General features: G+C 40.4%; 1 protein-coding gene across 2 annotated transcripts in view; it reads left to right on the top strand.

Moving 5' to 3' along the window:
• Pex7 (peroxisomal biogenesis factor 7) overlaps nucleotides 1-15,204 on the top strand; it is a 70,570-nt gene that overhangs the window by 14,356 nt on the left and 41,010 nt on the right. For both annotated transcript variants that reach the window (XM_087911556.1, XM_085688943.2), the window contains exons 4-5: nucleotides 3,393-3,470; nucleotides 3,857-3,965. In XM_087911556.1, coding sequence (XP_087767682.1) covers nucleotides 3,393-3,470; nucleotides 3,857-3,965 — 187 coding nt within the window. The remainder of the gene's footprint in view (nucleotides 1-3,392; nucleotides 3,471-3,856; nucleotides 3,966-15,204) is intronic.

Below are 15,204 nucleotides of genomic sequence, written 5' to 3' on the forward strand. Positions count from 1 at the left end.
TTTCATAAGTTAGGCCTTTATAGTAAGTACCCTGCTTTTAAAACTTCAAGTCAGATACTGCACTTCTTCTTCTTCATTTATATTTAATTCTACTGTCTGCTCTGCCCATTCTTCGAGTGGTAGTGGAGGGGGGAACAGGGAACAGAGAATTAACAGACGAGCACACAGAGACCAAGATGTGCTTTCATTTGGGGTCACTGTGTTTTCCAAGAGCGTCTCTTAGCGCTGCTGAGTGTGAGACACCATGCTTTGCCCAGCTGGGAAAATGGACAGCTCTGCCATGACCTTGTGTTCTGAGGTTCTTGCATGCTCCGTGAAGGGAGGCCATGTCAAGGGCTGAGAGTGGGCACAGTACCGCCAGTGGGAAGGGGCAGGAAGAACGTTCTCGAGTCTGAGGAGAATAGGAATGCAGAGTTAGGCAGGAAAGTGAGAAGAGCAGTGTGAAAGGCAAAGTAGAGGGAACCGGGAAGGCAAGGGCAGATGGAGGCCTGGGCTTGGAACAGTTAGCATTTGGCCGTTAGTGAAGATAAATGGGAGGGCATTGCTGATTTCTTACAGTGTTAGGAAATATTTCATATATATATAAAGTATATATAAGATGTAGAAATGGAACATCGAACACTTAAATATTTACCATGTAGCATAAGAAATAAAGGATTACCTACGCTCCGGGGTCCCTGATCACCTCTTCATAGTCTTACACTCTCCCTTTGCCTTTCCTTTTTCTCAGAAACAGCACTTTCTTAGTTTTCTGTTTACACTTTCTTTGCTTACATATGTATGCTCTCTAAAGCCATGCATAGTTTTGCATGATTTTGACCTTTGGGCAGTACAAATCATCGTGAATGAATCTTACAGAACCCTGAGTGAAACTGAAAAGATGCAGAGGCCACATGATGTTGAAAGGCTTTGGCCAGGGCAGTGACATTAATCTGTACTTGTAAATATGCTTTCATGCGGCCTGGAGAAAGGCTTCACTGCATAAAAACAGGCAGGAAGGGATGGGGAGGGCAGTCAGAGTTGCTGTACTCTTAAGTGGGAGCTAATGGGCGATGACAGTCACATTGCAGAATTAGCAAATTTAGACATGGCCATTAAGATGTCCCCTCTTAATTCTTAGCTCTCTGTTCCTGAGGGAGCGCAGGATTGTCTATTGCTTCAAGTCTTTCCTGCTCTCTCTCCCCAAAGGCTACTATTTTATAATGCTCAAGTCTCTGCTGGGCAGGTTCTTTCCTGCTCATGGTATTGAGAAGGAACTGGCTACCCTTATTAAGTCTTGGTAGTCTTTAGTTTTTCTCACAGGTTTTAGGAAATGGCACAACTTTATGTTTATGCGTTTATAGATGCCTGCTCTCACAAACGTGTAAGTGCACCAGGGCTGCTCTTGTCTAGTGTCCTGTTGTCTCACCCTCATGCCCGTATTACTAGGTATTTAGTGTCTGTTCACAAGGTGAGTGAACTGACTCGAGGCTAATCCAGTGGAGCCCAGGTTTCTCTTTTCAGCGGTATTCCCAAGCATCTCTCGGGCTGTGAACTGTTTTTAGAACTTGGGGCAATTACCCATTTGTTCTAGACACCCTGAATGTGTAAAGTTTCATGTTACCTTCCTTCCTCCAGTCCTTCACTTTGTAAATATCCCTCACTCACAGTTGCCTGGAACCTTGGTGTTGTTCTTTAGTGTTTCCTAGCCCTAATCGCTGGGTACTGAATCTTCCTAGTTATATATTTTTACTCTTTTTGAGTTAGGGTCTTACTATGCGGCCCAGGGTGGCTTTAAACTTATGATGTCTCTGCCTTTACCTCTTGAGTACTGGTTTCAAAGGCATGTGCTACTATGCCCAGCTCCTTTATGTCTTTGGCGGTTTCTCTGGTCACTGGTTCACCTCTGCTTATTAAGCCTACAAACATTTTAGCCAGCCCCGCGTTCTGCTGGAGCCTGCTTTTCTGAGTATTAAGCCAACTCTTCACCACAGTACTTGTCTTAGGGTTTCTGTAGCTGTGAAGAGACACCATGACCATGGCAACTCTTACAAAGGAAAACATTTAATTGGGATGGCTGACAGTTTCAGAGTTTTAGTCCATTATCATGACAGAGAGCTGGCAGCATGCAGGAAGGCACTGGAGCAAAGGCAGAGAGCAGTGTCTTGGTCTGTGGGCAAAGGGAAAGACTGGGCTGGTGTGGACTTTTAAAACCTCAAAGCCCACTCCCAGGGACACACTATTTCCAGCAAGGCCACATTCCTATGCTTCTAATCCTGTCAACCAGTTCCACTCCCTGGTAAATAAGTGAACCTGTGGGGGCCATCCTTCTTCAAACCACCACAGTGTCTTAAATGACAAAGCATCAAAATTTAAAATAAAGTCCAGGTCGGTATTACTGATGTTCCCCTGAAGCCTCTTCACAACAAACCATAAACACTGATATTTCCAACACGTATGTAGAGGTAGAGTTTTTAGACTCAAAACAGCCTGCTGACCAGAAATGACGACAAGCTCAGGTGTATGTGTGGACTACTCTCCTAAAGGATAATTAGCAATATGTCATCGAATGCAAGTTAGAGTAGGAATGTGTGTATAATTTATTGTATAAAGTGATAGAATGCAAACTGCGAGTGTTCTGGCTCCTTGTTGAACTGGTGCACCGAGACAAAGGACTGTGTTGGGGCAGCACTGCTGGGTACCCAAAGCTGCCCGCCCGGAGCTCAGGAAGGTCCCTGGTTCCTGTATGGTTTGCTCTGCTGAAGGCCGTGTGGGGATACCAACTGAGTTTTAATGCTTTTTGATGAACGCTGGGAAAGCAAGCTTTTAAAGATGACTTTCTCTCTTTTTTTCCCTTCCTTTCTTTCCCCCTCTCCTCTCTCTTTTTCCCTCCCTCCTTCTTTCCCTCTTTTTTTCTTCCTTCCTTATTATTATTTGTGTGTGTGTGTGTGTGTGTGTGTGTGTATGTGTGTGTGTGTGTGTGTGTGTGTTTTGGAGACAGGGTTTCTTTGTGTAACATCTCTGGCTGCCCTGGAACTTGCTTTGTAGATCAGGCTGACCTCAAACTCACAGAGGTCTACCTACCTCTGTCTTTGAGTGCTGAGAATAAAAGTGCTCCACCATATGCCCGACTTTAAGATAACTTTCCTGTCTGTTTTGATATTTCCTTGTGGTGCTATGATTTAAAAGTGTGTATACCTTGTCTTGGTGACGGAGGTTTTGAAGCTGCAGACTTCTGTTAAGACAGAGTGGGTGAACCAACAGGATCATTTCTGTTGTTCAGACGCCATGTAGAAATGGGTATCGCTTAATGTTTAATACAGTGAGTTGCAGGTTGACAATGATATAAAGAGCTAAAATATAATATTTAACTTGATGCTGTTTTACTTTCTAAACATTAATTTTTTTTTTAGGTGTATAGTGTTGATTGGAGCCAAACCAGAGGTGAACAACTTGTGGTGTCTGGCTCATGGGATCATACTGTCAAAGTGGTATGTCAGCATTACTGCATTTGAAAGCAAATAGTTTCCTTCCAAGCTTCCATTGAATATTTTATTTTCTAAAATATTCTGTAGCTTTAAACATGATCAATTAATTTTCTTTTCCAAAGTATATATTTAAATATTTGTCAAAATTTTAAAAATTTAGTCTTGGCTACAACCTAACAATTAGCTTAGTGGTGATTGTTTTAGTTGCTTAAAGAAAATCTTATTTTATGTAAAAATTAATCTTAAAAATCTTTGAAATATATGTCTCTTTTGTGTGTATATAAATGTATATGTTATTTATGTCTTACATATACAGTGATACATAGCATATATAAAAGTACATTTATATTTACCTTTGTTGAGTAATTGATTTTCTCATTTATTTTCAGTGGGATCCAACTGTTCAGAATTCTCTGTATACCTTTAGAGGGCATGAAAGTGTCATTTACAGCACAATCTGGTCTCCCCACATACCTGGTTGTTTTGCTTCAACCTCAGGTAAATAATTCTTAATTTCCCAGAAGCCTTATGGGTCGATTACCTTTTTACCATTAGGTGGCGCTGTGTACTCTCTAAATTCAGAGAAAATGAAAGTGTAGTGTATCCATTTTGGATTCTTAGGATAGTTAGGTTTTTTAAATTTATTTATCTTTTATTTTTTAATGCTGGAGGTTGAACCCAGAGTTTGGACTTGCCAAGCATGTACTGAGCTACATCCACGGCCCTTTCTTTTCTCTTTTTTTCCTTTTTTTTCTTTTTCCTTTCTTCCTTCCTTCAATCCTTCTTTCTCTTCTTTCTTTCTCTCTCTCTCTCTCTCTCTCTCTCTCTCTCTCTCTCTCTCTCTCTCTCTTTCTCTCTCTCTTTCTTTCTTTTTTTTTGGTCAGCTTCTTGGCAAAAATTAACCTAAAGCTGAGTCCCCAGATTGTGTTTCAGTGAATATAGCCCTTTTACAATAAATATTAGTTTTTTTGGTACAGACAGATTTGTGGTTATAATGTCATAACAGGTTTAAAAATACATTTGAAAGAGGAGGTTTGCTTTTGTTGTCTTGTTTTAGAATTGGGCTTTTTAACAAGAAGGTTGAGTTTGGACCTGAGATACATGTCTTGGTGAATAAAATTGTGTCCTTGGCTTATAGTTGGTTAACTGAAGCCATTTCATGTAACCAGAGCATCCAGGGAAGATAGAAGAGAGACAGATGGAGGCACTACAGCCCTCAGAGCCAAATGACTCACAGGCAGGTTTTGTAAATAAAGTTTTATTGGAACATAGCCACATCAACTCATTTGCATCTCGGCTGTGGCTGCTTTCTTATAGTCCTAGCAAGTTAAGTAGTTGTTATAAAGACCTGATAGCTCCCAGAGCAAAAACATTTACTTCTGGCCTTTTATAGGAAATCTGTGTTGATCCCTGGAACCTTAGGGAGAGAGAGAATTAGAAGGTCTTCTTCACAGTTTGTTGTTTAGAGAGAGAAGGCAGTAGCTGGAGAAGGAGGTAGTGAGCTTCCAGTGTTGTCTTTGTATTTAACAATCCAGCCAGAGGCAGGCAGCCACTAGGTAGACCTGGTGTCCCTTCCTTGTCAGTAAACTGTTATCAGTGTCCTGAGCTGCTGAACTATATGAATTGGCTTTCATAGCAGTAAGATTCACAGAGATCCTTTGTTAGTTGCTTATAATTCTCAAAATTAAGAATACTGATATTCCCTAAGTTCTCAAATTGTTGTTTGATTGAAGACAATCAAAAACCTGTAGATAATTTTATCCATTTAGATTATGTAGTTTTTGAGATTCTAATAGTAGGAAATGGTAATATCGCTTCATTTGTTTGCTTTTTCAAGACAGGGTTTCTCTGTATAACCCTAACTGTCTTAGAACTCTCTCTGTAGACCAGACTGGCCTACAAGTCAGAGATTCACCTGCCTCTGCCTCCTGAGTGCTGGGTTTAAAGGCATGCACCATTACTACCCTACCGAAATAATATCTATGTGTGAAAATATCATTAATTTAAGAAATACTTGTTCCTTGATAAAAATAACCAGTATTCATTTTTGAAATGAAGAGCAGTATACTCTTATACGGCTTATAGAATGAATACTGTTACCCCTAAAATTTCCAAGTTTAAATTCTAGCTTTCTTGAAAATCTGTGATTGAAATGAAATCTTTTCCAAAATATTAAGTCTTTTGGAGTGAGTCTAGTGATACATTTTTTTTTCTAGTTCCATTTTTTTGAAGATTTAATGTAATCTGAATTTTCTTTGGACCATCAGCTCACAAATAATGAGACTTATTAAATGAAAGCTCAGCCTCAGTTTAGGCTTGTCCCAGAAGCTCTTATTACTTAAACTAACACATATTTTTATTATTCTATTTTTTTCTTTTGTTCTGGTTGCTTTATTTAGGGGTTGTGTTATTTGTTTCTATTAGGTTTTTTTTTCCTTTTGCTTTGGCTTTTGAGGCAGATTCTAAATATTATTGAGTGTTCTGCCTGCATGTATGCCTGTATGCCAGAAGGGGGCACCAGATCTCATTATAGATGGTCATAAGCCACCATGTGGATGCTGGAAATTGAACTCAGGACCTCTGGAAGAACAGCCAGTGCTCTTAACCCCTGAGCCATTTCTCCAGCCCCAACACATATTTTTATTAATCTACATCTACCACGTGACTCTTTACCTCTCTCCCATTTTGTGTGTCCGACTCATTCTGCTTCTCAATGGAATCTCCTGCCTCCTTCTGCCCAGAAGTCTTGTCTATAGCTCCTGCCTAGCTGTTGGCCATTCACAGCAATACATCTTCACATAGTACACAAATATTCCACAACATTTATCCCTTTTTGTCTGAATGAAAAGGAAAACCTTTAACTCTAACATAGTAAAACTATATATAATAAGAACAATTATCAAGTAAGAAATACCCTCACAGTGTTCAGTCCCTTAGTATTTGGCAAGTTCAAAGAAAATGCTCCATTATCTATCCTGTCTTGGTGAGTTCAAAGTTTTGTACCTGATTGACTTTCTATCATAACTATGGAACACTTTAACTCTAACTATCTAATCTTCAACCTCATTAAAGACCCAAGAAAGATATAACTGATATATATATATATATATATATATATATATATGTATATCTGATATATCTGATTGAACAGGAAGTGCAAAGCAAACAACTTCCAAAAGTGAGAAACATCGGAGACATCTAGCTGCCTAGACAGTTACCCCAAGGTTCCTCTGCAACACTGGGGCATCCATCTTCAGCCTACAGGCCCAGAATGTCTGACAGACTTTTCCATGAAACAAGAACTTTGAAGGACTATTCTACCTTGTCATGGCAAAATTTTCCAGTCGTCTTTGTGTGTGTGTGTGTTCTCGTTGTTCAGTTTGGACGGCATTCTGTCAGCATTTGAGGCAAGGGCAGTTTATGTGCCAAGTGGTTAACTTTGCTACAAATGAGGGAAACTCCACATGAAGGTTCTTCAGTGTCCATCGTCTTTTTTTTTCTTTTAAGTAAATTGGTGCTGCCAGGAACAGTCATGTCTCACTGTCGTGAAAAGCATTATGTTATTAAAACATTTTAAATGCTATATTATGTAGGTCTTTGAAGTGTTTGAAGAACATCTGTCTATTTAAAATTTTGTTTGACCTTGAAAACCTACCTAACATGAATATAAGTTTGACTGGTATAGATAACTAACCACTAACCTGTATTTCTTTATTATTCTAGATATCTTTTAAGGACTAGAAATTTACATTACATTGTTAAATGAGGTGCATAGGTACAATACCTTAAACAAAAGTAGAAATATACTTAAGAGTGTGTATGTGTATGTGTATGTATATACAGTGTAACAAAAATAACCTTAAATTTGTATCAATATGCAAAAATTCATACTAATATAAAATACTTGAGACTAGTAGCTGTTTTTAGTTCAGAAGTAAACTCCACAATCTACTATTTTATCCTATCATTTCTATATTATATCCTCCTTTTTCTCTTCAGAAAGAGATTCCTGACTCTAATCTCCCTTTTCCCCATTATGATCAATAACAGCTTATAACCAACCCCCCTAAACAATATCCACTGAATGACCAAAACCACCCACTCCACCTCTTGGTAATATGGACATTGTGCTCTCTAGACTGCTTCCTGTTGTCTGGGGGCAATGACATCTTTAGGGGACCCTGAGAAAATTGGGATAGTGGTCAAGTCCTGGAAGAGGTAGCCGTATTAATTTTTGTTTAGTCTCTGTGTGATGGTAAGGTGTAGAGCTTATCTGAAGTCTTGGCTGGAGTAGTCTGTGATGCTGAACCATCTTGGGTAGCAGTTTTGAAGTTGGTCTGTGTGTAGAATTTTGAGGAAACTGCAGTAGAGGCATTCTGAGAGGCTGGCTCACCTGGGCTACTTGTTTTAATTGGTGTCTGGTCCTTTTTTTCCCTGAAAACACATAAGCTTTTAAAGGTATATATATCTGCATTAACACAAGTATGGAATTTCAGTGTGCACAAATCAGTTCAAGATGATTTTCTGTTATCTGTATGCAGCTAAAAGGCATCTGTTAACTTTGTAAATTTATTTGGACTGTATAACCAAACCTCTGTCCCTGCCATATGAAAGGACGACAAGTAGTATAAGTTATGAGGATTCAGTACCCAATGAGCTCCTTTTTTTCCCCCGCAGAATTTTATATAAGCCCAGCTGGACCCTGGACTACTGCTCCTCCTTCCAATGCTAGGTTTTGTGTGGTGCCGAGGATCAAACCTAGGGTTCCCTGTGCACCACACAAGCACTGTTTCAATGGAGCCGTGTATCCAGCTCTTCAGTTTTCTCCTTTAGAGCTGAATGTGGGTGTCATCTTTCTTTGGCACAGCTACTCTTAAGGCTAGGTGTATAGACCAAGTGAATGGTAGCAATAGTAATGCACTTATTTGAAATTGAAATGTAAAGCCATGTAAATACCTTGATTTCATCTTTAATGCTTTTAATTTAATGTAAATGTTATAGGTTTCATGCTTACTGTGAAACAAATCTGTAAGTTGACCACAGTTCATTTTAATGCTTAGAGTTTTACCATTTTGTATTTTTACCATTACTGAAAAGTCAGACCACAGAGGGAGTTAAACTCTTATAAGGATGTTGAGTTGGAATTGGCATAGTTCCCTCTAAAGAAGGACCACCCTTCACCTTACAGTCTCTGGTTTCAAAGGGGCCATTTCAAACACTGAATGAATTAATGATATAGACTACACCTACCTCAAAATGAACTGAAGGGTTCCTCCCTTCCAGGGAAGCTGGGAGTTCTAATTTGTAATGTTTAAAATATAAATTAAATTTAACAATCATAATTTTTATATAAAAATGTTAATTAAAAATTTTGAATTACTGGTAAGTTTTTAAAAATTCCTTTTACCTTACTATTATATTATAAGACTACCTTCATTTTCCCCCTTTCCATGTGTGCATGCATGTGCTAGATTGAAGCCCACTCTTCCATTGAGTTATACCTTTAACCCAAAGGGAGTCACTGCCCCTTCCTCCTTGTCGTGGTGTTGGGCATTGAACTGACACAGTGCATTTGTTTAAACATCCCTGTCACAGGTCTGTGGATTAGCCCTTTATCTGAGCTGAGTCACCTTTACCTCTTCCTTTTTCAATGACCAATGACCTTTGTGTGTTCTGGTATATGTAATGCTGATTGTGGCTGTTGTGGGTAGACTAATCAGTGTTTGATACTGAATAGAAAAGAAAAGAAAGAAAAGCAATGTATAATTACAGCTAATCATACCCTGTAAATGAATAGTATATAAAAAGCATTTTTAATCCACAGACTGACCCTTTGACTATCTCTAGAATTACACTACTCTCGTCTTTTATGTTAGAAATAGAAGCAGTGATCATACAGGCTGAGATTTCTTCAGTTAAAAGTTTTTTGTTGTTGTTGTTTTTTATTTTTTTTTAAAACGGTCAAAGCAGCCGATGACAGTGGCGCATGCCTTTAATTCCAGCACTTGGGAGGCAGAGGCAGGCAGATCTCTAAGTTTGAGACAAACCTGGTCTATAGAGTGAGTTCCAGAATGGCCAGGATTATACAGAGAGACCCTGTCTGGAAAGCCAAAAAGAAAAAGAAAAGAAAAGAAAAAAGAAGCGAGTGTCCAAGCTGACTTACGGCAGATGATAATGTAATTGCTGCCATCGGCACAATGTCTGGAATTAGATCTGGTTTTGTAGACACAACTGGATGTAGGGCTCTTTCTTCTGTTGGCTTCACCATCAGATGATGGCAAGACAGTAGCTTCAACCCCTGCTTTAATTCTGACTTCTACCCGTGAGTAAAAGTGAGATTTCTCTTATACATTTAAGAAGGATTTATTTTCCGTCATGGGTTCCAATGGGTTTGTGTAGATATTCCTAAGTGAATTGCTGTCCCTGGGGAAAGGGGATGTGATGTTTTGATTCCTTCAGAGCCTTAGTTCTTGTAGTTGAGAATGGAAATAGATGGTGATATCCAGTGTACATGTGAGGAGGGTGGAGTGAGCTTGGCCAGGTGATAGTAGGGAGATCAGTTATGAGAGCCAGCACTCATTCAGACGACTGTACACTTGAGTGTAACATAAATCAGTGGGATTTGATGGATTAAATTATGTAAGCTATAAAATATGTTCCTTAAAACAAAGAATCTTTTAAAACCTTTCCTGTGAAATTTGATTCAGTAAAGCTATCCTAAAACTTAATTGAAAGTTGGTTTATCAAAAATGTTTGCCATTTTGTGAAATATTCCTTCATGCTAGTTTTCAGTCAGTAGATTGATTACTAAATAAATTTGAGAAGACTTAAAATTATCAAAAGGATTTGTGGTATGGAAAGCAGGTATGGTAATAAAACTGATTGTACCTTAGCCAGAGAAGTCAGGCCAACCTCTGAGCAGATTTCCTTTGCTTATCTTGAGTGTGTGTGTGTATGATTTTTGAGTCACCGAAGTTCCCTGTGTGGCCCAGACTCACCTTTAGCTTGCGGTCTGCTTCCTCAGCCTCCTTAGCATTCGGACTCTATAGGTGTGCCACCACGTGAATACTCTTCCTTAGCGATTTCCTACATCAGCTGTGTGCTCTTTTATAACTAAATGCCTTTCGTGGCTGAACACTAAAATTCTTGATTATTATTACACAAGAAATGTGAGTCTTATTTACTAGAATTTAAAATCATTTGTGGGTTCATTTTGATTTTTGAGACATTGTCAGCTAGTCCACTGAATACCCACTGCTGCTCAGCATTGGAGGGTTGGTGACGAAGAATGGAGCTCTCTTACCCTCCTTGAGCCATGTTAGTAAGAAAACAGCTAAGAAGGAAGAGGAGGAAGAAGGTGATGGTGGTGTTGATGATGCACAGGATGATAAGTAGTGTGATATTCTAGGAACATGGACTCTGGAGTCTGAGTGCTTGGCGTCCAGTTCTGCTTCTTCACTTCAACCTATGTACCTTTAACCTATATCTCTCCATTGCCTCTAAAACAGTGGTGGCTGTAGTAAATATATCAGGTCATTATCATAACTAAGCTAGTGTGCATCGAACTTAGACACTGTCTGGGTACAGGGGACGACCCCGGGAATGAGGCCTCATTTGATAATATGAGTGAGTACCCAACTTCTGGAAATAGAGTGACTCCTCACGTTTCCCTGAGGAAACAGTGTCTGAGCCCAGACCTCTTCTGAGTGGCCTCATAAGAGTGAGGTGACAAAGGCGTGGAATGTGTGGTGACAGGGTGTCCTGAAGAGCATCCAGCTGGCCTTTATTACTATACATGCTGCCCTTGAACAGCCAGGGCTCACCTGCCAACAGTCTTTAAAGCGACTGGCTATAGAATTTTAGATGTATGGTTAGGTAACAACGTACTAGCCTAGTGGTTCCAAACCTGCTGTCACTACAATCGTCCAGGAAGCTTAAACAGCTGCAGAGTTCGGAGCCTTTTTAGTTCTGGGAATCAAAATGCCCTTGGGGAGGAGTGAGTTTGGGCTGGTTTTTTTAGCTGAATCAAGCAATTAGCCTTATTTGGGAAGTGCTTCCTTGTCTTGGAATAGCTCTGTTGGAGCTGCTGAATTAATGGTGTTATTTCTGTTGATGTAATGGGAGCTGCCACACTGGCGTTCATAGACACATATCCATCTGCTTTAAAAACCTACGGAGCAGCTTCAATGCTGGATTCAGAGAGAACTGAGAATCCTTTATTTTCCTTTAAGTTTGTGAGTTGTATCACGGTCTTAAACAGTTTGCTTTGTCATCTGGCTCATAATAAAGCCTTGCTAAAACAAAGCAAGATTTCTCATAAAAATCGTCTCAATCACAAAGCTTATGCTAATGATTTTTTTCTTTTTCTTTTTTCTTTTGAGACAAGGTTTCTCTCTGAGGAACCCTGGGTGTCCAGCTGTCCTGGAACTCACTCTGTAGACCAGGTTAGCCTTGAACTCAGAGATCTACTTGCCTTTGTCTCCCGAGTGCTGGCATTAAAGGCTTGATCCACCCGACTTAAAATACTATTTTTTTTAGTGGAAGGGCAAATGCTTACATCACTGGTTCTCACATAGTACTCACACAGCATGTGCACACTGTGCATACACAACACACACAGCACACATACCACACATACAGCACACATACCACACACACACATACACATAGCATGCACGTATCACACATACCACACACACACACAGCATGCACATAGCATACATACCACATACATCACACACATACCACACATACCACACACACAACACGCATACAGCACACATACCACACATGCACACAGTACACACACATGACACATACCACACACACAGAACATAATACCACACATGCACACAGCACACACACAACCGTAGCACACATACTACACAAGATACTGTATGCATGCAGCACACATACTACATACACACATGCACGCAGCACACACACACAGCACATATACCACACATGCACACAGCACGCACACACACACGTAGCACACATACTACACACGCACGCACACACGCAGCATGCATGCAGCACACATACTACACGCACACAGCATGCATGCAGCACACATACTATATACACACATGCACACACACACACAGCACATATACCACACATGCACACAGCACACACACACACACATAGCACACATACTACACACACACACAGCACGCATGCAGCACACATAGTACACACACACACACACAGCACACATACCTACCACACACAGAGCATGCACACATACCACACACACAGCAGGGATGGGAAGGGCTTCGTTACCTTCAGAGTTGTGGAGTATTTGGAAAGTAGAAATTTGCTGTCATTAGCCGTTAATACCAATAAGGAAGACTTAGGAGAGTGCCACATCTAGGCTTGTCTCCCATAGCAGTGCTCTCTCAGGACATTATGTTTTGTGTGGTTCTGGTAGTTATATTAATAGAATTCATGTTTATAAACTGTGGGGTCAATAGGAAAAATATTTGTTCTATTTCTATAAAGAGGATTCATATGAAGTAAACTTTCTTTTGAACCACGAAAACTAAATTATTGTTATTACAGACTCCATATAATTGCATAAGTCATAGCCAGGCCTGAGTGTGGGTTCCAGCTGGTTCTTAGATAAGCCTCGTTCTACTTTAAGAAAAAAGTCATATTACATCTGACAGGCATCTGGTGTTTCAATTAAATTCATTTATTTGGGACCCAAATTGCTTTTTTGGTGCTCAGTTCCCTTTAGACCACACTTTCAGACTCTTTGCAGCCTCTCCCAAGCTCCCTACACTTCCTGCTGTGTGGGCTTAGCCTTGGTACATAGCACTTCCTCTTCTGCTGGGTCCGCTATCAGTGCAGGCCTGCACCTTGTAAGACTCTGTTAATTCAGGTAGGTCTCTGGCAACACCGTAATGTCCTCATAAATGCCTAGATGACAGTAAACGGCCAACAGGCTGGAGATACCATTTTAAAAAGCCAGACAAATGAAAAACCATTGTATGTCGTGGGGACTGGAAGAGCTGGGCATATCATTGTTTCATTTGGCTAGAAGGTCCCTTACTTACCTGGAGACACTGGCGAGGACAGAGTGCCAACTGTGTATAACTATCAAGGAAGTAGGACCATCACATTTACAAGACAGTCTCCTTAACAGCAGAATGGATGGCCTAAAAACCACAGCTTTTTACCAGAAATGCTTCCTAAATACTGTGGTACAGAGCCAGATACTGTGTCAGAGAAATAGAGGAGCCATTTACTCAGCCTTCAGTATGGGCGCTGTGTCACCTTATGTCTGCAGTTTGAGTTTTCATAGCACGTCTTTGTAAGCAGCACTGGTATCACGAGGGAGAATTATGCCTGAGGACCCTTACTTTCTGCAAGCCATTGGCCCTCCCCTCCCCTACTGCCCCCAGGACAACCATATTTGCTTGCCTTCCCTCCCTGCCTGCCTCCCTCCCTCCTTTCTTTCTTTTTTCCTTCCTTCAAGACACAGTTTCTTTGTGTAGCTTTGGCTGTCCTGGAATTTGCTCTGTAGACCAGGCTGACTTCAAACTCACAGAGATCTGTCTGCTTCTGCCTCCCGAGTGCTGGAATTAAAGGCATGTACATGACTGGTCATATTTGTCTTCTAATGATGTCTGCTTTCCCTGTGCTAAAGTCAGTTACTTCTTCACTCTGTACACTCTGTACTCAATTGTAATGTTTTGGTGCTTGGAATCCATTCACACCCTCAGATAAGGGAATTACCCAGGGAACACAAGCCCATTGGACTGCAGATGGTGTTTATTCATGCTAAAGTGACTTTATGGTTTCCAGCCTAGTGTTAGGAAGCTTGGAGAAGATAGTTAGCATCACTTGGCGTTCCATGGGATGCAATAGAAGCCTCGTGTTTTCCTCTGGGACTTGATTCTTAGGGAGGATCCCATTTACTCTCTCCGTAGTGCTGTGTCTCTTCACCGGCAAGTGATGGAACTAGATCTACCCAGGTCTTTATGAAATGTGTCTCTTACCTGGACTTGTCCCTGTGTCCTGATGACTCCATAGCCCAACTTTCTCCACGTGGTGATAAGCTTGGTTACCAGCAGCTTCCAGATGCTGTGCTTGGTAAATTCTGTTTTAAGAGAGGGGATTTTGAAAAACTTGTAAAATAAGATTGCATGTTTACAGTAAGACCAAAGAGAGGATAGAGTAGAAGGGTGGTTTTTCTCTCTCCTATAGTTTTTTTTTTTTTTTTTTTTTTTTTTTTTTTTTAGCAAAACAACTAAACACTCACCTTTGGCTGCCAGCTGAGGTCTGCGTCCTTCTAGAGCCTTAGGTCATTTCAGAGTCCCTTGGTGTGGAGGTCGTGTGCTGTCCTTGGAAGAAAGGTGTGGCTGCAGACCAGACACTGGGCATCCACGTCACTACTGTAGGCACCGAGGGCTAAAAGAGACCACAAGAGATTGTTTAATCCTGACTGTTTGGAATTCTGAAACAAATTCTACTGGCTGGTGGCTAAACTGGAGATAGTGGTTATTTTTAGGCCCATTGAAGATATTTGAAGCTCTCACATGTACCAGAACTCTTCCCATTCAGATTCTTTCTTTCATCCCTGCCATTCTTAGATCCCAAAATATTACTTACTTTCATCTATCAAAGTGACTATGTATTTAAACAGTACCAACCTTATTTTAATAATGCAAAGTATAATAATTTTTAAAAGCTTGTTTTCCCAAGGAGGAAATTTTCCCTCTAGCTGCTC

Source organism: Myodes glareolus, chromosome 1 (genome assembly GCF_982192425.1).
Source record: "Myodes glareolus chromosome 1, mMyoGla1.1, whole genome shotgun sequence".
NCBI lineage: Eukaryota > Metazoa > Chordata > Mammalia > Rodentia > Cricetidae > Myodes > Myodes glareolus.